Source organism: Xylaria bambusicola (assembly GCF_022495145.1).
Source record: "Xylaria bambusicola strain CBS 139988 unplaced genomic scaffold F5B22scaffold_51, whole genome shotgun sequence".
Taxonomy (NCBI): domain Eukaryota; kingdom Fungi; phylum Ascomycota; class Sordariomycetes; order Xylariales; family Xylariaceae; genus Xylaria; species Xylaria bambusicola.
In genome coordinates, this window is record NW_025953604.1 from 258441 (window position 1) to 280476 (window position 22036).

The 22036-nt window shown below is 47.3% G+C and overlaps 6 protein-coding genes across 6 annotated transcripts; 3 read left to right on the plus strand and 3 right to left on the minus strand.

Moving 5' to 3' along the window:
• Positions 1–298: 298 nt before the first annotated feature.
• Positions 299–2054, minus strand: F5B22DRAFT_622075 (uncharacterized protein). Its single transcript, XM_047975924.1, has 3 exons — positions 1554–2054; positions 1246–1443; positions 299–1189 (listed from the first exon to the last, which is right to left on the minus strand). The coding sequence occupies exons 1-3, from the start codon at positions 1713–1715 to the stop codon at positions 941–943; spliced, it is 609 nt and encodes a 202-aa protein (XP_047827193.1). The 5' UTR covers positions 1716–2054; the 3' UTR covers positions 299–940.
• A 294-nt stretch (positions 2055–2348) lies between these two features.
• Positions 2349–6346, plus strand: F5B22DRAFT_622078 (uncharacterized protein). The gene has a single exon (XM_047975925.1). It carries the CDS (start codon positions 2591–2593, stop codon positions 6233–6235), a length of 3645 nt encoding a protein of 1214 aa, XP_047827194.1. The 5' UTR covers positions 2349–2590; the 3' UTR covers positions 6236–6346.
• A 212-nt stretch (positions 6347–6558) lies between these two features.
• Positions 6559–8090, minus strand: F5B22DRAFT_430725 (uncharacterized protein). The gene is made up of 2 exons (XM_047971750.1): positions 7971–8090; positions 6559–7863 (listed from the first exon to the last, which is right to left on the minus strand). Exon 2 carries the CDS (start codon positions 7437–7439, stop codon positions 6588–6590), a length of 852 nt encoding a protein of 283 aa, XP_047827195.1. The 5' UTR covers positions 7440–7863; positions 7971–8090; the 3' UTR covers positions 6559–6587.
• An 842-nt stretch (positions 8091–8932) lies between these two features.
• On the plus strand, positions 8933–11324 carry F5B22DRAFT_622087 (uncharacterized protein). Its single transcript, XM_047975926.1, has 5 exons — positions 8933–9624; positions 9786–9931; positions 9985–10279; positions 10378–10851; positions 10989–11324. The coding sequence occupies exons 1-5, from the start codon at positions 9475–9477 to the stop codon at positions 11220–11222; spliced, it is 1299 nt and encodes a 432-aa protein (XP_047827196.1). The 5' UTR covers positions 8933–9474; the 3' UTR covers positions 11223–11324.
• A 1355-nt stretch (positions 11325–12679) lies between these two features.
• Positions 12680–17066, minus strand: F5B22DRAFT_622089 (uncharacterized protein). Its single transcript, XM_047975927.1, has 3 exons — positions 16957–17066; positions 15933–16885; positions 12680–15876 (listed from the first exon to the last, which is right to left on the minus strand). The coding sequence occupies exons 2-3, from the start codon at positions 16500–16502 to the stop codon at positions 12925–12927; spliced, it is 3522 nt and encodes a 1173-aa protein (XP_047827197.1). The 5' UTR covers positions 16503–16885; positions 16957–17066; the 3' UTR covers positions 12680–12924.
• Positions 17067–18011: 945 nt separating this feature from the next.
• On the plus strand, positions 18012–20087 carry F5B22DRAFT_622090 (Eisosome component PIL1-domain-containing protein). The gene is made up of 6 exons (XM_047975928.1): positions 18012–18195; positions 18298–18428; positions 18496–18556; positions 18613–18746; positions 18804–18987; positions 19053–20087. Exons 2-6 carry the CDS (start codon positions 18372–18374, stop codon positions 19679–19681), a joined length of 1065 nt encoding a protein of 354 aa, XP_047827198.1. The 5' UTR covers positions 18012–18195; positions 18298–18371; the 3' UTR covers positions 19682–20087.
• Positions 20088–22036: the final 1949 nt, after the last annotated feature.

Sequence of the window (22036 nt, forward strand, 5' to 3'; positions counted from 1 at the left end):
GATGTAGTATTGCTTCTCTTGTGGTCGGTACCTACTTACCTAACGACAGCGGGTTCAACCGCTCGCATATCAATCTGACTATGGCGTCTCGTTACACCTCAGGGTTAGCTGCTGTCACCATGAGCATGACCTATGTATGATTGATAAAAAGGTTTGATATGTCCCCTGCCCCAAGGGAACTGGAGCTTTTCCACGCATTGCCAATTAGATGCAATCTGCAAGGGTTACCGACAGACACGTCCAATCAACAGTCAGTTGACAGGTTCGGTTGAGATGTAAATAGAATACCCCTTATGAGGTATTCAAATTTTTGGTATGCTGAAGAAGTAGGCGGTCAGCGTTGATTGTTATGTGTACTACATACTGTGGGATTTGGCTTGAAGTCTGGAATGACCGGGATTTTGAAAACAAATTATTGACGACGGACATAGTCTAGCCAGTTACACACCTTACAATCTAGTAGTTCATACTGCGGTTCAAGAAACATCACGGTTGCAAGCAACTGAACTGAAGGCGGTAAGGTGTTTCGAAGCATTGGTAAGCTGGCTGGTTCTGGTTCAACCTAGGCTTATTGGGCCAACCAGCCCAAGTTTCACCATCAATGATGTTATCTAAATGCTCTGTTCACGAATCTACCCACGAAGTCCAATCCTGTGCCTTCTGCGATGTCCCCTTTGCCAATCGGCGCAGACAATAATTGTATAGAAGATACGGGACCTCTTTATCTCCAAGGCGAGGGGAGGCATATGCCGTACAAGCGAGTTTTATTTACTCGCTCTCTATTGGTGTTTTGCTGGATATCATCGTACATAGTAAGTCGTTCAGTGTGTCCTTCGAGACGCTAAGTGCTGGTCTATAACTAGTTCTCGGTTGAGCCTCGAAACAGGCGTTTGTAATCAAATTTGCGCCTGATTTGTATCGTAGAGCGCCCTCACAAAGCTCAAGAGGTGAACAACCCGCTAAAGCGCATATGGCTAGGTTCTATTGGAATTCCCAGTCGGTTGAGTGCAAGGATAGAAAACCCATGTCCGAGGACTAAGCCGGTGCTGTAACTGTTTACATATTTGGGAAATCGATACTCTCGCTTGGTGGCGAGGGCTGAGCCATTGTAGGGCAAGGAATAGATCTGAGAGACACTGTCAGACTCGGAAGTAGTGGGCGGCTCGTCACTAGGAGGAGGATCGGAAGCCTTCACTGCGTGTTAGAACTAGCCTCACGCCGTCCCAATATGGAGCGAGTTTTCACCTGGCTAGTGAACTCCTCGACTTCCATCTTCACTATGTGCTTGCCAGGCACCACGACGAGACCCAGATATCTAGAGGTCATGTCGACTTTCACGGTGGCCGCGCTTGCGTCGTCAGCGGCAGTAGAAGCAGCCCTAGCAATCTCTCGCTGAGATGGGTGTCGGTACTCAAACGTGTTAGAGATGACGACGTTGCGATCCTGAATGAACACGACGGGTAAGTCAACAAAGCCATGGACTCGGGCGGGTTCGGTGTACGGGCCGAGGTGGGGGTGTAGGCGAAGGTGTAGGCGAGCCCAGATGGACTCACGGTGTCAGTACATTTGAATGTGCCGGTGAACATACGGCCATCAGTAACTTGAATGCGTAATGTTTTATTAAGAAGAGATCTGAGGTAAGCCTCCGCTCCAGTTTTCGAGAAAGCCTCGCTCATGGTTGCTCGGCCTAGCTGCTCCGTCACGGCCTCCTGCATGTTCAATTATATGATGTAGGGTGGTGTGTGATAGTACGATGACGGTATACTGGATGGTATATTGAATGGGTTCACGCAGAAACAGAACTGAAAGCAGGCGAGGAAGCATAAAATTGCGTGAGTGCTTTGTATCGGATCAAACCTTAGAAGTATGTAGGTGCCCATGTAATTGAGATGCTGATAGAGTAACTGCAGTGTGTAGGTACAATGAGGACCTAAATAGGGCACCTACCCACTGTACGTAGGTAGGTACAGGTACCTACAGATACCTAGGTATAGGGCAGTCTCCCACAGTGATGCTTAGAGGTAAGTCCAGAGACTTTACTTGTATATCTTCATCCACAATACACATGCTCGTATGTAGGTACAGAGAGTCTCGTCCTTTCCTGTCATCGCATCGCCATACCGTTTCTTTTCTTCTGCCAATAAACACCAGGGTAACAGTTACCTATTTAAGAGGCCTAAGTAAGCAGTGCATGTAAGTACCTACTATACTGAGTGCCTACCTAGGTAGGTACCTTAATCTACAGGTGGGGAATCGGGTATTAGGAGGTACCTACATACCTACCTTAGGTACTTGCAGGTAGGTAGGTACGCACTAAAGCTACCTGGGTATCGGCGTCGAGTCACCACCGTCAGTCAGTCATCTTGGTCGTCGTGATCTTTCAGCATGACGCCTCACACAGGTCTTGCCACTCTCCTTCTTCAACCCTCCGAAAATCTAGGCCGCGCAGGCTGCAGGCTCCTGCCCTCAAATTCTGACCCTGGAAACCGTATTGAGATCCTCTGACGATTCCCCCCTCAACTATGCTTCCAGATATCCCGCCTTGACGTCACGTTCCTGACCTGGCTCCGGTCGCCATTTCGTCATCATCATGGGTGTGAACGGCCTCTGGACTGTCATCCAACCATGCGCACGCCCGACAAACCTCGCTACACTGAATCGTAAACGTCTCGCCGTAGATGCCTCCATCTGGATCTACCAATTTCTGAAGGCCGTACGAGATAAAGAGGGCAATGCGCTCCGCAATTCCCATGTTGTCGGCTTCTTCCGTCGCATTTGCAAGCTCCTTTGGTTCGGCATCCGCCCCGTCTTCGTATTCGATGGCGGTGCTCCGGCTTTAAAACGCCAGACCATCACGAATCGTAAGCGAAGAAGGGAAGGCCGCCGTGATGATGCTGTGCGAACGGCTGGCAAGTTGCTGGCTGTACAGATGCACCGCATCGCCGAGGAGGAGGAAGAGAAACGTCGCCGTCGCCTAGAACTCGAGGCCACCGAACGAGCTGTACCCCAAGAGCCGGTCGAGGATATCCCCGATGTTGAAAACCTCGTCTACGTGGACGAACTAGGTATGAGCCAGCAGGAGCGCCAGAAGACGCGAAAGTTCTACAAGCAAGATGCGTATCATCTTCCGGATCTGGATGGTGGTATCGAAGGTATGGGCCGACCCGAAGATCCCCGCATCATGAGCATCGAGGAACTAGAGGAATACGCCCGGCAGTTTCATAGCGGTGAAGACATCAATCTTTATGACTTCAGCAAGATTGATTTTGAGGGCGAGTTTTTTAAGAGCCTTCCACCTGCAGATAGGTATAACATACTGAATGCGGCAAGGCTGCGCAGCCGGCTGAGAATGGGACTGAGCAAAGACCAGCTTGACGGCATGTTCCCTGACCGTATGGCTTTTTCGAGGTTTCAAATTGAGAGGGTCCGGGAGAGGAATCATTTGACCCAAAGGTTGATGCAAGAAGCCGGTATGACAGGTACTGATCTTACACTTGGTGTTAATGGGCGCATTGCTGGCGAAAAAGATCGCGAGTATATCCTCGTAAAAAACGAAGGCGCTGAAGGTGGCTGGGCTCTTGGTGTTGTCAGTAGAGAAAAGGATAGGGGAGAGATACACAAGCCTATCGACGTTGATGCTCTCGATTTTCAATATCAGGCCAAAGATGAAGATGCAGACGATGACGATGATTTCGAAGATGTACCAATCGAAGGTTTGAATCGGCTCCCGAAGTCACATGGTAGTCTCAAGGCTCAAAATGCTATGAGCGGACCTACTTCGGTGGACATCGAAGATGACTCTCTTTTTGTTGATGGTGATATTGAAAGAGATAACACAACAGGGGTTGGAACAAGTGATGAAACATTGATGCAAGATGAGGAGGACGACTTAAACCGAGCAATCGCTCTGTCACTCAGGAACCAGCATGGAGTTGGGTCTCCTGCACAGGAACAATTAGAGGAGGAGGGCGAGGAATTTGAGGATGTGCCTGCCCCTGAGTGGACTCAAAGAGCGGTTGAACAGCCGAAAGCAGTAACCACGACGAATGGCAGCATCATCGCCCACATTGTCAATAACCGAGCAAATGCGGCGATACATAAGCGACGCGAGAGCAATGCCAGCAGCGACAGCGAGGTAGATCTTCGGTCAGCTGTGTCCGCTGCGAGAAAAAAGAAGCCGATAGTGGATAAGCCCCAACCAAATCCTAGCCCCGTCGTACGTAATGTGAACTTCGACGGCCCCCTGCCGTTTGAAAAGCTCGACTGGAGATCAAGCATTTTTGGAAACAAGCAAGTGACCTCACAGCCTTCTGTAGACAGTGCCGATAAGGACCTGGATGTTGATGAGAGCCTTGCTGGCGGCTTTCTGAAAGATGTCGAAGATGATGACAAGCCTCGACCGCTGCCACCATGGATGATGCAAGATGACTCAGATATTCGAGACTCGATGAAAGCTCAACAAGAGCATGAAAGGGAAAACAACCAAGCAGACTTGGAGGCTGCAATTGAGGAAGAAAGACAACGACAGAGAGACGCCATTATAGAGATCGACTCTTCTGATAGCGGTAATGAGAGTGATGTTGAGATCATCGATGCTCTCCCTATACTTCAGAAAACTCCTATCAATCTAAATGGAACCGAAGATTCATCACAGCCATCGAATGCTACACCATCAAAACTTGACTCTACGCCGATAAATTCAATTGCATTGCCCCCAGAGACTCACGCAAGACAAGGCGGCGATATCTTAGAAGATGAAGGCGAAGATGAAGATTTGTCAGATACTATTGTGCCAAGCCCCCAAGTAGTGTCTGAAATATCCTCGCCGGAGCCAGAGTTTGAGACGGTTGAGATAGCACAACCTCCAGAGGAACTCCACGTAAACCAAAGTAGCCCTGCGATCGCCGAGGACCTAGCCGAGGGAAGAGAAACGGATGAAAGGCAAGGACTTTCAAATGAAGAGTCTTTAGAAGATCTCAGCGGTTTAGTTTTTGGCCAAGATGATCTTGATGACGAATTCAGTGATCCTGAGGAAGAGGAGTTGCTCACGCGAATGGCCCAAGAGGCTGAAGAGCATGCACGTTTCGCCAGCCAGCTGAATAACAAATCAGAAAAGGAAAACCAAGAGGCCTATGAACGAGAGTTGAAAGCTCTTCGTACACAGCAGAAGAAAGATCGTAGAGATGCGGATGAAGTCACACAAATTATGATCACTGAATGCCAGGCTCTTCTTAGATATTTTGGCATCCCGTACATTGCTGCGCCGATGGAGGCTGAGGCACAATGCGCGGAGCTTGTGAGACTGGGCCTGGTCGATGGAATTGTAACAGATGATTCTGATATTTTTCTCTTCGGAGGCACGCGCGTATATAAGAACATGTTCAACAGTAACAAGTTTGTTGAGTGCTACCTTGGGAGCGACCTAGAGAGGGAGTTATCGCTGTCTCGCGAACAGCTAATTTCCATTGCCCAATTGCTGGGTTCTGACTACACGGAAGGGTTACCAGGCGTCGGTCCCGTCACCGCCGTGGAAATTCTCTCCGAGTTTCCTGGTAGGGATGGACTCCAAAAGTTTCGTGATTGGTGGCGAGATGTTCAAGCACACAATCGCCCAAAAGAAGCCGACAAAGCGTCGAATTTTAGAAAAAAATTTCGGAAGTCTCAGGCTACTAAGCTATTCCTTCCAACCGGGTTCCCTAGCTCGGCTGTTTTCGACGCTTACTTACATCCTGAGGTTGACCACAGCACTGAGCCATTTCAATGGGGTTCTCCTGATGTAGAAGGCCTTCGACAGTTTCTCATGGCTACCATCGGCTGGAGCCAAGAACGGACTGATGAAGTTCTCGTGCCTGTCATTCGCGACATAAATCGCCGTGAAGCGGAAGGCACACAAAGCAACATAACACGATATTTTGAAGGAGGTGTCGGTGTTGGGGCTAAAGAAGCATTTGCGCCGAAGCAGAGGGTGCAAAGTAGCAAGCGCATGACACAAGCTGTGAATAGGCTGCGTGCCCATGCAGTCGCCAACGAGATTGGGTCGGAGGGACCGGTTGACAACGAGAATCCCATCCCCATATCAGGAGGACGAAAACGCAAAACCAGGGGCGACGCGGCTGACGACGACGACGACGATGGCCAGGGAAATGAGCGCCAAAACTACGAGGCCATTGACAGTCAAACCAGTAATAGACGGAAGAGAGGTGGAAAGGCTAGGGAGACTAAAACGTCGATGTAACATACAATGTAATAATAATCCTTTTCATCAATGAGGCCAATATGCATCTTTTACCTACTGAGTTCACCTTGGCGAGGAGTTTCTCCCGTAAGGACACTAAGTAACACGCTCATATCAGTATCACTATCAAGTAAACTACATTCACTCATACATTTCGTAAAACTTCTGACACAACCTAGATTCTTTACGGGCCAGGAAAGTGTTTGCGCTTTCGTTGACTTGACCATTTTAGATAACCCGCGAGATTTGGGTTCAAAACTAAGCGAGAAATGCACAGCCAAACCTCAGGAATGAAAGGGGTCACCGCACACCCCAATGATCAATTGAACAATCTACCATCCTATATAGTGCCTTACCATCCAACCTCCTCGCTCAACCCCGGGAAATCAGGCGCGTTGCAGTTCGGCGTTCCTCTACAGAACGTCATGGCATGAATCCACCTTATCTCCCCCTTCTCCACGCGAAACTCATGGCTGTCCGGCCCCAGAATCCCGAACTCGCTCAGCACGTTCACCGAGCCGACCGACTCGTCGATCACGTAGCGCCGGTCGCGCATCTCGACGCTGAAAGGCGGGAGTCCCGCGTCACATGTATCGTTCGCAAGGCCCTGGCCCATGTACGCGCCGCCCTCCAGCCGATCGCACGGCGCCCCCCACGGCACGACGGTAGACCCGTTGCTGAAATACGCATAGTACGCGTCGGCTGCCGCCTGTATCGTCGCGCGGGAGTCGCGGTTCTCAGGCGCGATCAACCCCCAGTCTTCCCGCAGGAGGTAGTGCAGCGCGTGGGTGGTGTTGAAGTATAGATCCCCCGTGGTCGTCACGATGCTGTCGATCTTAGTGATCTTCCTCGTGGCCGCGTCGAGACGTAGCTGTGTCCCGATCTGGTATCCTGGGCCCGGGGCGAGGGAGACGAGCTCGGAGAACGAGGCGCATGCCACGGTGTCGTAGATATGTCGGACGTGCGCGATTGCGAGCGATTGATTGAGAACGAGACTTGCTGGTATCGAACTCTCCGCGTTGTTTTCTATCACGGTTGTGTTATCGGAGAGCAATGTCGATAGCCATTGTGGCTGTCCTGTGCTTTGCGCTGCGATGTATCGACTTGTAGCCTCTTGCAGAAGTGCCCGGTCACAAGTCTGGTCCTGGTACCACCGGGATTGAGCGACTGCCGTCTGGATGAACAGGATGATCAGAAGCTTCATTATATATCCTGATTAAGGATAATGTATATCTAAGTTGCTGCCGCGTTCGATAGTAGGTATTAGAACAGGAGCTGTCATATAGAAAAGAGCATCTATTCTGTTATCTCAAATAGGTACATTAGAGATTGCCTCGCTTTACATTATATGTTCTATATATTTCAAGTCTTGAAACTGCATTTTACTTCATGATCACCACTCGTAGTGACTGGCTAAAGCAACAACGGATTATAGGGGGGTATCTGCCGAAAAGGGGCGCGGGGAACATCTTCACATATAACCGTCTCGGCTACTCAGCACCCCTAGTCTGGAGTACACTGTAATGATACAAAGCCATTCAGTAGAGTTGCACCCCGATCTTTTGAGGCAATCGATTCTTTGATACTATGGAACTAGTGCTCGCTCAGTTGCGATTCTACCAAGGTTACTGTTGATTCAATATTGTATAACTCGGTATTAGCATGATTTTCACACGAAAAGATCCTATTGACGGGCGGATGGACCGGGGCTTCCGGTGGCGAGTAGTTGTCTCACCTAACAACTTTCTGTATTGCAATCATGTCCATATTCGCGATCTCGGGAGTCCGTCGATATGTTTTATATTAGCGAGAGCTGGGTAGCCTCGTACTACTGAGTCAATCTATGACGACTCGCCAGGGTCTATATTTCAGCTATGTCAGCTTGGTGTGGAACTGCCAGGTATCGCCAGAGACCCTAAATCAAGCAGCTTGCAGTACCTACACCTATTATGAAGGCTACTGGGTCCTCCAGAACAGGATAGTGACGCAAATAGAGTGCGACCAACAGCACCTTGCGAATAATAAGACCCAAGGGGCGAAATAATACGATGACGTGTACAACTGAGAAACATCCCAATATCCCAACATCTAGCTCTCGTCTGGCTGCTCGCAGTCCTTGTCCTGCTCTTCCTTCAAATCGTTGCTATAAAAAAACACTTGGCTGTTGAGAGTAGCTGGTCAATCCTAGGTCAGAAACGGCGGGTTTTCCCGAGACTCATCCTGGTGACTCGTTAGTACGCCGCGTTCTCCGTTAGTTTACGGTATCCTGTAACCCCATGTTATCAATCGTGGATCCGATAGCTATGAACCCGTACTTATGGCTGCATCGGTCTTGTTACGGCCGTAAGTTGACTCTAAGCATACCTCACTTACTGATACACATCAGTCGTGCAGCTGATTCATAAAGAAGCCGTACAAGAAGCCACACCTAAGATAAGTATCGTACGTCAATTACTTAGCTCCGTACTTAGGAATACCTAGTGTAATAATGGTGGATGTTGTCACGTAGGTACTTACCAGGATCATGTTGCTAAATCCGGAGGATTGGTAGACCCATTATTTCTTTCTTTAGGAAACAATTTTGAGCTTTTCCATGTAGGTAGATCTGTTAATCAAGCTGAGAGATACTTGTTTAGATTTACGATCTCAATGAAGTGCGTATGTCTCGGATTTACTATTAACCCTTTCTATTAGCCAATAGGATAGCTAGAAGTTTAGCCACATGCCGGATTTCCCCAGTATCAGCCAGGCTGGAAGAGATGATGTCTTGAGAAAGGTGGGTTCTGCCAATCAGAAATTCTACCGCAGTATCCTCGCCGCCTCAACTAACGCCCGCGCGAAATGCTTCCGTATTAGGCAATGCCCAGGATCACGAGAAGAAAGGGAAAGAAGAACGGCGTAGCAGCTTTCGCATATAGAGATAGAAGAAACTTGGTGAATTGATTGCGTTTCTTTTTCGTTTTTATTTTATATAAGAAGCATGCGGTGTATTTACATTCAACAATTTCCAAGCCATCTTCTACCACCTTGAGTTATTAGCATCATCGTCGCCCAGTGCTCATAATCTTATTCCCCTTAAAGGCACTGATATAAATCCATTGGCTCTACCTCATCGCCTCAACAGCTTCATCGTCCCTGGTGTGAAGGAGTGTAGGGACGCCTGCCTTGCTCTTGACCTCCCTAATAAGTCTGGTGTCGCTCAAACCACGCCCCAAGACTGCATCAGCTATTAGATCAAAATGCCCCAAAGCAAATTCCGCGCTATTGTTATTGGCGGTGGTCCAATTGGCCTCATGATTGCCAACGGCCTAGATAGGGCAGGCATAGACTTCCTGGTCATTGAGCGAAACCCTAACATCATCTCCAAGTCGGGAGCGTGTATCATGGCTGTATGCTACCTCTGGATTTCATTTTCTTCCTATTCGAGACGCTCATAGAGGTCATAGTAGCCTGCTAGAGCCACAAGCATGTCTCAGCAATACACAAAGCTCCCCAAACCTGCTCCCGTTCTACCTTGAATAACAAAATTACTGACTCCAACGCATTGTAGTGGCCGCATACGACAAGGATATTCGACCAGCTAGGCCTCACTGCTGCTTGCCAGGGTCGTTACCTTCCCTTGCAGAGCAAGTCCGTTGCACATCTTGATGGGAGGCCGATAAGAGCAAACCCGATCTTCGAATATCTGAACGACAAGTATGTAAGATCCATTATACTCTCCACAATCTCTATGCTGACCCAGCTCCTAGTCATGGCTACCCGTGCATGAATTTCCCCCGGCCATCGTTGACTCAAACATTATTTGAGGGTCTGGGTACGAACCAGGCCAAGGTCCGCACAGGTGCAGGCATAGAGGGTATCGAAATGACAGATAACGGCGTGCGAGTTCGTTTAACCGACGGTAGCTTCGAAGATGGTTCTATCGTCATCGGCGCTGATGGTGTCCACTCCAAAACCCGAGCTATTATGCACAAGCTAGCCGAAGAAGCAGGCAAGGATTTTGTGAAGGAAGAGGACCCCATCGTATCTAACTATCAAATCTTGGTATGTATCCAAACCTGCTGCCGTCTTTCCCAGAGTTAGACTCCCTCGTATCCCCATGTTGCCGATCGATGTCCAGCTAACTCAAGTCGCCCATCAAGTACGGACGAGCGAAGTATGTCCCCGGCGTCAAAGTCGGGCAGTTCTTCGAGACACACGGCACACATAGGAGTTCTCAAATATCGGCAGATAAAAACCGTATGCATTTCGGTATTTACCGGAAATTGCCGAACCCAACGACCGAGGCGAAGGAGTATAGCGAAGATGAGGTGGCCGAGTTCGCAGAAGCCTTCTCTGACGTTATGGTTATGCCAAACCTTTCGTTTACAGAGCTTTACAAGAACTGCGAGTGGACAAAGCTTGCCAACCAGCAAGAAGGCGTTTTGAAACATTGGTACTATAATCGTATAGTACTGGCTGGTGACTCGACTGTTCAAATGACTGCGGCTATGGGTATGGGCCTTAACAACGGCATCCAGTCTGCTGTATTCTTGGTGAACAAGCTCCAGGAGCTGTTGAGCAAGGATTCGAACCCTGATACGGCTGCGCTTGGATGTGCATTTGAAGAATACCAGGTCAGTACATATCTCCAGACGCTCTCCCAACACGACTTAGGTGCTGGGCTTGTCATACAAGAAAGGCTCCCAGGGCCATTCTTCTGGGATTACATGCAATATAAATAGCAACCCGCTAACGATTGTTGTATAAATAGAATACTCGCCGCGAAGAATCTCAAGTAATAACCGGCCACGCTGCCAGACTCATACGAAACAACACTTGGGATACGTATTTGGGCTGGTTCATGCATGAATACGTTGTCCCATGGATGATGACGGAAGAAAAGCTCATAGCAACAGTGGGCAACCATCTTCTAAGCAAGATGCACAAATTCGATTTCATCGACATCGAGTTCAAGTCGGGTAAAATACCATGGGCGATCGCGTAAGTTCTGGGCAGCCTCGAGTAAGGGGTGTACTATATGCAATGTAATACAGATTGGAGAGAATAGCTATCACTTTAGATCATCACTCAATTCTACTTAGATACCATTATTCGTCTAATGCCCTGTGATTCTACATGGTGTACCAACTCCTGAAAATGTTGAGAGAATGGGTCGCTGTTGATTGTAGATTTTGAGCTGAAAGATAGGAATGGAGGAAAAGATGCTTCTTAAGCTTGATAACTGGCCAGATCGCATGTAATAAGCTATATTAATCAAGGAATAAAAGTCTTCCTAGGTATAAGTAAATGAGCTCCCTTACATAATCTCCATTTGCGTAGTCTACTTTGACTTGCCGACCACTCGGGCCTAACGTCGAGAAGTGAATTGAACTCCGAAATTGCAACCTAAATATATGTAATTACAGTGCAACTTCCTATTGGTTAAGTTTTCCTACCTTACGGTTTAGAAATTCGCCCAAGTCATCATCAACAAGATGGCAATTTACGCTTAGACAATGATCACAAGTAAGCTTTTTGAAACTCAAGAAGTTCATGTCACCAGGCAAGTACAAATGTTTTATCCCTCTAGGAGTTGGAATTCGCGAGAGATATCAAAAAGAAACGGTAGAAGTAACAAGAGAAATGGAAGTGGAAAAAAATGGGTTCCTTTTCTCAATCCGAAACTATCGTAAGATGGTAAATTAAACCTTGGATACTCTGTTACACGCGTACAAGCTGCACAAGCTGTACTATCTGAACATGCAGCTCGCCTTGCGCTTCGGCCGTACGAAGGACCATTGCAGGCTGTTCATGATCATTCAAAGACATGCAGGCAATATTGAGCAATATTGGAAAGTGAGGGAATACAGACTTCACTTCTTGAAACAAACCCTAGAGACCTTGGGCAGGCAGACCAATTGTATATAGAGTTGAGTCAAGCCACCAACATCCGAGCAGTAGTTGGTTGATCAAGGACTCATGCAGCCCTAGTTGTTCATTATAATCTGAATGGCTCAAGTTCCAAGCCCAGTAATCTGCCCTTGTTATATACTCTTAGTAACAAAAAGGGACCCAAGTTGCTTCGAACACGCAGAATTTAAAACCAAATCTATAGCAGTGAAGATGAATTGAAACCCTACTGCAATACACACACTATTATAATGGTCTTCCAGATTTATTGCGTGTCTTATTGACAGACCGGTAGACTGATAAAACGGGAGGAGATACCAAGTCAATTGGCTTTCATCTAGTCTAGGTACTAATAGGAGTTGAAAACCTTGTATTCTAGAGAGTACGTATCGGCTGTCCAGAACCACATCTCAATTCATCGCTGGTTATACCACGCAAAGCGTGAGATTCCCAAGTCATAAGCATACTCATTTCCTACAACTGGAGAAATTAGTACACTATGGTTACTCAAATGACACAAAAATGCATATTCGACGGATAGATATCCCAAAGTAAAAAGCAACGAGCATTATAAGTGAGCTATGTTACGGATGGTAATGTACAATAAATATGATTCCTGGCGACCATCAAAGCGGCCGGCTCCAGTCATGTACAACGACCTCTATGCCTATGCGGTTACAGCGCTATCCATGAACCCCGAGCACCAGGAACGAAGCAATATCATACGAGAATATGGCCAAATGTTTAATAACACAGCCAGCCTAGGAACTCGCAACCATCTCGCCGCCGCGAACAGCTTAGTCTTCGTATCTAGCGGGCCGGCGTCTCCGTCGGCGGCGATCAATAGGTCCTGAATCATCGTCACTGTCGTCTTGACCACCTAAGTGTCTAACCCCATCACTATCTGTCCAACTGCAGCCGTTATACTCGGCATCCCCGGTTCTGCTTTTCCTTCTACGACCCCTTTTGCGTGGTTGGGGTACATCAGAATCGGAAATCTCAGGTTCTGTATAGTTAGGACCCGAATCACCCGGTGTTGATAGGGGGCTGGACTCTAGTGTTGCATTGTTTGTGCGCCGAGCCCTAAGCCGTGATGGGGTTTCGTCGGCATGTGATCTATCATCTAGTTCAAGGCGAGCTTCCGTGTGGCTATAACGGCCACTGTTCTGGATACTAGCTCGCGTACTGCTATAATTGCTCTCATGCATAAAAGAATTCTTCTCATCGTGCGCAGATGGGGTATTGTGGTTCTTTGGCTTCCTACCTCGCCGTTTTGGGGTAGTGAAGATAGGAGCTGGCTGGTCTTCATTCGCTCCTGTTGACATGTCCTCCAGTAGCGTGCGCATCTTCTTAGCTGCTAGTCCCGGTGAATCATCCCCCTTATCTTCCCCATCATCTTTACTTGAGTCCAAATATGAACCAGCAGCGAACGTTCCGTTCGGTAAGCGCTTCCGTTTAATTTTGCCCACTGGTGTCAAGCGGGGAAGGGGTCGGAACGGAGCTGCCGGTGCAGTCCCAGATTGGGTATCATCCTGAGAATCGACAACCTCGGGACGGTATTCAGCTGAGTCTGAGTCGTTGACGACCCCTCGCTTGCGTTTACGTGGAAGTAGAGCAATATCGGTGAATGGGTCGTCTATGGGGCCCTCGTTGACCTCATCATTGTCTACTTCAGAGTCAAGACTGGCAAATGTCTTTTTCGGCTTTCTACCCGGTTTCCCCCCCGGCTTCCTCCCCGGCTTCCTCCCTGGTTTACGACCTGGCTTCTTCTTAATCTTCACGCCATTATCAAACGTTGCTACCTGTTCTTTGGCTTTGCGTCGTTTCTTCTCAGCCTTTTCTTCTTGTAGCAACTTCTTGGTCAAGTTCGGAAAGTTGTCTCCGTAATGGAAGAACAGCTCTTCACCAGCCTTAATATCGCGTAATGACGTGAACTTGATGCGGTATTCGCCATTCACGTACATTATCTTGGGCGTCACATTGCAGTTTGTATCCTGATGATTGATATACCGGCTAAGATTCCCATAGATTGCCGCGTCGACCCAGATACCCTCTTGCTCTAGCAGAGTAAAGAGGTATGAAGAATTCGAACTCTCATCGAATACGTCCCCACGCCGAGCTTCACGGCGGACTCCTTCATCTTGACTGATAAGCTCCCCGACGTATTCAATGACAAATTCATCTTGGGCAATATCTTCGGTTGCGAAGAGGCCGTATCCGGAAACTGCCGACTTTCCAAGAACAACAGCCTTCGATTTGCCGCGCTGTAGAGCACAATTCTGGCACCCACTTGCATGTAAAATCTCATCGTCTGAATTTTTTGGCATTGCTCTTTCGTCAGCACCACAAGATCCACATAAAGCAGGATCGCATTCTCGATTTAGCAGTACGCAAATGCAAGGCTTGTCTTTCTGCTTGGGGAGACAGGATTTCCCGAGAGCATGGCAGGCACACCCAGTAAACTTGTTAGCACATGTCTCCGCCGTACAGCGGCAAAATCGCTCGCACATGATACGATTCTGGACACAAGGGCAGTTTTTATCACAGGGGCCATCATGATGGCATGGGTCGAAGTGATCTTTTCGCTGGTGCTCATGAGTTTTTGTATGTTCCTGCCAATCACCTATAAGTATTTTCTTCTGCCGATCATACCACGGCAATGGTTTGACCTGAATTGGAGGGGGCTTAGAAACATTGGGAAGGGACAGATCAAGCTTATCCATCTGTCGTTGTACATCCCAGCATGGGCGACCCGTAGCTACAGCAGTAGCGCATTGCACTTCAATAGAAGTGCCGTGAAAACACAGATAGAAGGACTTGAGAAGCATGAGCTCGGTTTCGTTCCATGGACGAGAGCGAGTGCCTGGTCGCCCTCTTAGGAAACATTCTTCACCACAGGGGGTTCTCGTGTTAAATGCATAGGCTCCATCGAATCGCTGGGCGAGTTGTTGCCGTATCATTGGTGACAGACCACCAACAACTTCGACGGAAAATCGCTTTCGTTCATTGTCAACACCATACTCGCCATGTTCGCAGGAGTGGCTAGTGCAAACTAAACAGCCAAGGAGCGAGTAAGTTTCGAGGAACGATTCGACTGATGTATCCTCCTCTGCAGCTTTGGCTTGACTTGGGGTGTCTTTCATGTATTTCTTTGAATCAACAATTGTGTCAACAGACTTGTCGAGGAGCAAAACGTCGCGAAGAGGGACAGCGTATTCGCCTAGGTCCTTGCTATGGAAAACTCGATCGAATGCATCCTTAAAAACTCGAACTACTCTGGCTGACCTTGGCGAGTTGGATTCGTCATTGCACGAGTTTAGGATACTCGACTTCTGCTGAGGCGTGACTGCATCACTTTGAGTAGCCACATAACGAATGAGTGCTGACTTTGTGCAATGTTCAATACCAAGTCTAGCTAGCCATGATTCGAGATACTCTAAGAGTGTGGTGGCACGTTCCTTCTGGATAGTCTTAACCACTTTCTCGTGGCGACTCAGAGTGGCAAAGCCGGAAGTTTTATCCATGGATTCCAGATTCTCAAGCCATCGTGTATAGGTGCTTTCTTCGTTGTCTGCTAGATCTCGCAAATGTGGCACGTAAGTGAGCATCGTGTTTGGTGAAAGAATATTCTTTCTTATCTCGACATGATGAAAGCTGTACCGAGGTGTCGCCTCCTTATCGGTCTTGATGCACCTGACTGGATAACGTTCTCGTTTTTCTTGCTTGCCTGATCTACCTTGGCCGACTTGCTAAAATACAATGTCAGACATTTCTTCAAATATGTTTTTGAAAATTTTGAACAAACCTTCGTCTTTATGCGCATGGTTTCTGAGGGCTGGCTCCCCGGGCCAGCGGGTTCGAGTTTCACCCCGGCGAACCAATCCTTCTTGCTGACCAACTGTTGCTGCGGGGCATCCCTTTTCCAAGCATCGTGGATTAGCCGTGCAGTAAGCTTGGCATGGTTGACGCCAATCTCGCGGGAGAACTCGCGCAGTGACGCCTCAATTTTCGCTTGATTAACTTCGCCCTTCTTTGGGGTTTGGGTCCTGGGGGTCCTCTGGTGTGCTTGTTGTGGAGAAATGGAAGGAACATTCGCCTCATCATTTGTCACCCCTTTTGTGGCGCCTGATGGCCAAAAGGAAAGGCTACTACCTTTCACATCCTGGGTAGCTGATTTTTGTGAAGAACCCAAGCTTGTCCTCGTAGGAGTTGCAGCATTTAGCGACACGGGCTCAGTCTGACTAGTCCCCGATGGCTGTCGAGTGAGAGGTGGAGGACTGATAGGCTTGCGACTTCGATAAGCGGGAGAAGGCACCAGATCATCAGGCTCACTATCTGAGATGACGATATGGTGATGAAAGCCCGCTCGCGCCATCGTGAGTGTTCATGCCCTGATGCCGACCGATGCTCAGGGCTAGAGTCAAATGCATAAATTGATAATGGTGATGGTGATGGTGATGATGGCGAATATCTTGGGCTTCAGTACTGGGAGGTCGTAGTATGTTGTTAATGATTATTACCTCCCTCCAACAGGCTCTGTTCCGTTAAGGCCCAATCAGGCTAACTTAGTTACTTGTCAGGCAATGCAAAGTTCAGCGAATCAGATTAAGCACAGATGCGAGAGTAAAACCGATGAATTAAATAGTTCGATGATCATGAATTAAACAGTAGAATGGAAATGCGATCCCTCGGAAGCGGTCACCGCGGTTTCACAAGCGCGTCCTCATCGCCCCAGAGATAGGTAGCCCAATGGAGAATCTAATGGGAATTAGTGAACGTGTTATAATCAGAAAGGTTGGGAGAAAAGACAGATTGAGATGATGTCTTACATGGCGATGTGTGAAAACATCGTCTCTAGCACGGGACCCGGGCCAAAATGGGTAGATGGAGTTTGGTATGTTGCAGCATTTACGTGGCTCTTATTCAGCGACGCGCTTTCCTGAGGCGATGGAGTAAAGTTTATAAAAGGCAAGAATAGGTAGGGACCCTTGCGACTTGTGGCGAGTGAGGATGGTAGGGGGGTTGTGTGGCTTTGGTCATTGTGGCGTATGTTCGCTCTCCCAACCCACCCGTGTATCTTATATAAAATGCCACATTGTCTTTCATGCTTTTCACACATATTCGTTCTACTTTATATTTGGCCAGTGTCAGTGTCTACTTGGGTGAATCCTCTCAATTTTCGATGATTCGATTCTTTAGGCGGCAGCACCATCTATGAAATCAGGAGGAAACATTTTGTAATGCACAATACCTAGGTACCTAGAGTTGAGTAGGTAGGTATATACTATTGCTGTATTTACTCTCCTCCATCCAAAGTCTGTAGGTCAAGCAGTAAGGCTATGTAAACATGATTAGGCTTGATGAACCCTCCATGACCAAGAGAGTCCATATGGATTGAAGCGAACGAGGGCACGATAGGGCAATGATGACCATTCGCGATAGTGAGCAGAAGTGAGTACGGTGCATGTTAGTCAGTCCATGGTCTATAAAGATACATACTACGTACAGACTACATATAGACTACGTACATGTCCGGAGTATGGTCCCCTGTAGATCTCTCATCTCGGCATCTTCCCCCATCTAGGTGTCTATTCCTCATCGAGTCATTACCTACGGCTGTGCAGACTCATGTCTGCCTTTTGCAACGTGGATGGCAGACCTTCATTGTACTCATCCGAGAAACTACGCCTGTTATGGTCTCTACCTAATTAAGGTTAGGTAGGTAGGTACCTAGAACTAGCGTGTCTCTACTTAGGTAGAGTACAGTTGGTAGATAGCGCTGTGTCTAGCGCCCTCCTAGCTTCTGTTAGGCGATATAGTGCGCCCAGATGACGTAGTTGGATGAAACACGGCGCCACCAGCCCAACACATCCACACCAGCACCCTTGTTACATGTCTCTCCATCCATTGTCCATTTCCGTACTTCACTATTTATGTGCGACAACGAGTCGGTCACTTCAAGCCTGACCACCAACATCCAACATCTCTTCCTCTCAATTCCAGCTGCCTTTTACATAGTATTTCGCCCCGTTGCATCCTGTTAGCTTTACATCATACCGCGCCTTGAGGTGAGTCATTCAGCTTCCTTTGCTTCCGTCGGATTCATCCCAGCGTCTACGTACAAGTCTCTTACTATGTAGTTAAAAGCTGACAGCCAGACATCATTTCAGTCCCCTCGATTCTGCTACGACCGCCTCCATCTACACGACGTACCCGCCCTGGTATCCGAAACCCCTTCATCGCAATGCATCGTACATATTCTATGCGCCAATCGAGGGCGCCGACTGCCTCCCAGATCCAAGTGAGCGAATGAATCTGCACTGCCCATTGCTATGCATGGCGAGGCGCTGACCGTGCGCGCAAAATAGAACCCTCCTCCACCACCGTCCTCAACCAAGTCCGGCCGAATCTTCGGCAAAGGAGGCTTTGGTATGTAGGCGCATCCCTTGGAATCGGGAATTCGGTCAGCTTATACCATAGTGTAGGACATGCCCTTCGTCGAAATGCTGCTGGCGCGTTTGGCCCCGACCTGGCTAAGAAGCTAACCCAGCTTGTCAAGATGGAGAAGAATGTAATGCGCAGCCTAGAGCTTGTGGCTAAGGAGCGCATGGAAGTCGCCGTACGTAATTCTCTGTAATTGAGCCATATTGTTCTCCAAGCTGACCACATACTCCAGCAACAACTCTCGATCTGGGGCGAGGCTGGTGACGAAGACGTTTCCGATGTCACCGACAAACTAGGTGTCCTCCTGTACGAAATCGGCGAGCTCGAAGATCAGTATGTGGATCGCTACGATCAATATCGTGTGACCATGAAGAGCATTAGGAACATCGAAGCATCGGTGCAACCCAGCAGAGACCGTGAGTTTAGAAGGACAACCCACATGCCACGCACTCAATATTGCGGTACTAACACGCGAATTCAGGCAAGCAGAAGATTGCCGACCAGATTGCTCAGCTCAAGTATAAAGAGCCGAACTCGCCCAAGATCGTTGTCCTTGAACAGGAGCTTGTCCGTGCCGAGGCTGAGTCTCTTGTCGCCGAAGCACAGCTATCGAACATCACCCGCGAAAAGATTAAAGCGGCATACACCTATCAATTTGACGCTCTACGTGAGCACAGTGAGAAAGTCGCCATCATTGCTGGATTCGGAAAGCATCTGTTAGAGCTGATTGATGACACCCCGGTTACTCCTGGTGAGACACGTCCTGCGTACGACGGCTACGAAGCGAGCAAGGCCATCATTCAGGACTGCGAAGAGGCACTGACCAATTGGGTTACATCAAACGCTGCTGTTAGCGCTAAGCTCTCGACGCGCGCCAGAACACTTTCGACCAGGCGCCGTAACAACATCAAGGCCCGATCAGAAGGTCTAGACTTGTCTGGCCAAGATGTACCACTGAATGATCGTGACTCCTGGGTTGCCGCCGGTGATCACAAGGGCGAGGAGTACGAGGAAGAGTCCGATATAGATGACCAGGCCCACTCCGTCCTCGACTCTGACAACAGCTTAAACGGCGGCGAGCAGCGTGGCAGGCAGCCAATAGCAGCTTGAAAATAGGAGCCAAACAAAGGAAGTAATAAATCACCTAATGTCTAATGCGACCCAGCGCCGTGCAGAGAGATTAATGGGTACTACTTGGGCCACGTTCTATGGCTCTACGGAATAGTTGCGGATGTGGACGGGCTGGGCCTGGCGGGTTGCTTATCGCGTATTGGAATATTCTGTCTGGATACGCAAAATCGCTTAGATATCTTCATTCGTTCAAACCGGCTGTAAGGCAGTAAAAGGTTTCGTGTACTGTTAACGAGCTATTCGTTGCTACTGTAATATTTGCTACGCTGAGACCAGAAACCACTGTATGAATGAATGAATGTTAATTTCTCACCAAGACTGTTTCTACAAAAATGAAGTAGGAACCCGGGTAATTCAGATTCTACCTACAACAGACATTACAGCTTCTTATTGTTCATCCATACATTATATTCACATGCGGTGCCAATATAGTTGAGTTAAAACCTTTTATTTCATCCGTGTTGCCAACTACCTATATTAATATACAATAACTACACGCCGGAGTTGTATTGTAGTCTTTTCATTGCTGTATAAAGCCATCTCAGTACTTGAGAGATATCCTGGATACTCGACCATGTTTGGATCTTTTACTCCCCTGCTCTTTTCATTATGTACAGAATTTCATCGAGGCTCAGATGGCATTCTTCTTCTCAATATCCAAAATGTAGAGATTTCTCTCCTCGAAACATTTAAGTCATCACGGACCAAACCACGTCTACTTCTAGATACAGAGACAGTCAATCACCCCTTGCGCCATGTATAACCAACAACTATACAAGGAGCGAGCGGGCTGTGTAGAACATAAGCTAACAACTGACTCATGTACTTGGTGGCAATATATGTGTTGAGCTTGCTAATGCTTGTCTTCACTGATGCTCCATACCTCAAGCGTTGCAAAGGTTCGCCATGACAATAGGTTTCGAACTATCTTTTATGAGAATTTCGTTGTGAGGACAATATAGCGAATTGCCTCAGTATCCCCAGAGTCGGGTTATAATGGCTATGTATCAACCTGGGACATATTACCAAACATCGACATCATTCTATATGTGTTATTCTACACAATAAGATCCCTCGAGAGGATATAATACGAGGTTCGATGTCGATTTCAAAGTAATACCAAAGATTGATCAAGGCAGTGTTAATAGAACCTAATGCTTATTAGAATTTTCATAGCTATTTAACTAGAAGTAAGGCGCTACATGTAAACATAGAAATCGAACTAATACCCCAAAGTTATTAATTTTAACAGGGGTATTGTTTAAACAGTGGTGTGCACAATGCAACGGAAAACATTATTTTTCAACTCTACTCTATTTTCCTTAGACCACTGTACCAATTCCAATGTTATTAATAGTATACTAGTATACTAGACCTAAGCATAAAAAGATGTCTTTGATATATATACATAACCACTTATACATAATTATATCATTAATATCATAATATAGTACTATACAATGAATGTAAAGATGTTAAGCCCTCGACTTAATAACTTGTCGTTACCTTTTAATAGTACAATGGTATAGTACTGCACTCCTTATATCATTCCGTAACAATTTATCAAGTTATACGGTTACGTATTCGATTCCATAATTGGGCAGCTATATTCTATTCGTAAAGGGATTAGGAACCCCTCGTATAAACAACCCTTAACATAGTTTTCAAAAGTGGAAAATTTAACTTATTTATATAATTAAAAAATTACTATAGGGGTTTTTAAGTATTAATTATATATATTACCTTTAGTTAGATATACATTTTTTTATATATAATTAGGTTTATTATATTTAAAGTAAGGGGTACTGTTATAATACAGTACTATATAATGAGTGCAGAGACGTCAAGCCCTCGACTTAATAACTCGTCGTTACCTTTTAGTAGCGCAATGGCATAGTACTGCACTCCTTATGTCGTTCCGTAACAATAGAGTACTATTAGACCTAACAAAACAACGAATTCCTAATAAATCTATTTTACTTTTCTATGATAACAGTATAACTATCTGGAATTGCGATACACATGAAGTTCTAAGAGCAGAATTCTTGAGATCAGCCATCGGATGAGTTATCACAATCAGCACGAGCCTCGCACTCCCAGGCTCCGACTAGTTATACCTCTAGCTACGTGTTTAATCATACATTATCATCATCAGATACTCGTAACGACGCGAGCACGGACCATCAGGCTAGTTGATGACGCATAATCACTTTCCCCGAGGAAGACATACGACAAGCCAAGTGAGGTTATACAGGCTCCACTAGCACGAGACGTACTCGCTGGCTTTGGAGTTTAGCAAAGGCTATACCAATGGTAATATAGAGAGAGTCAAGT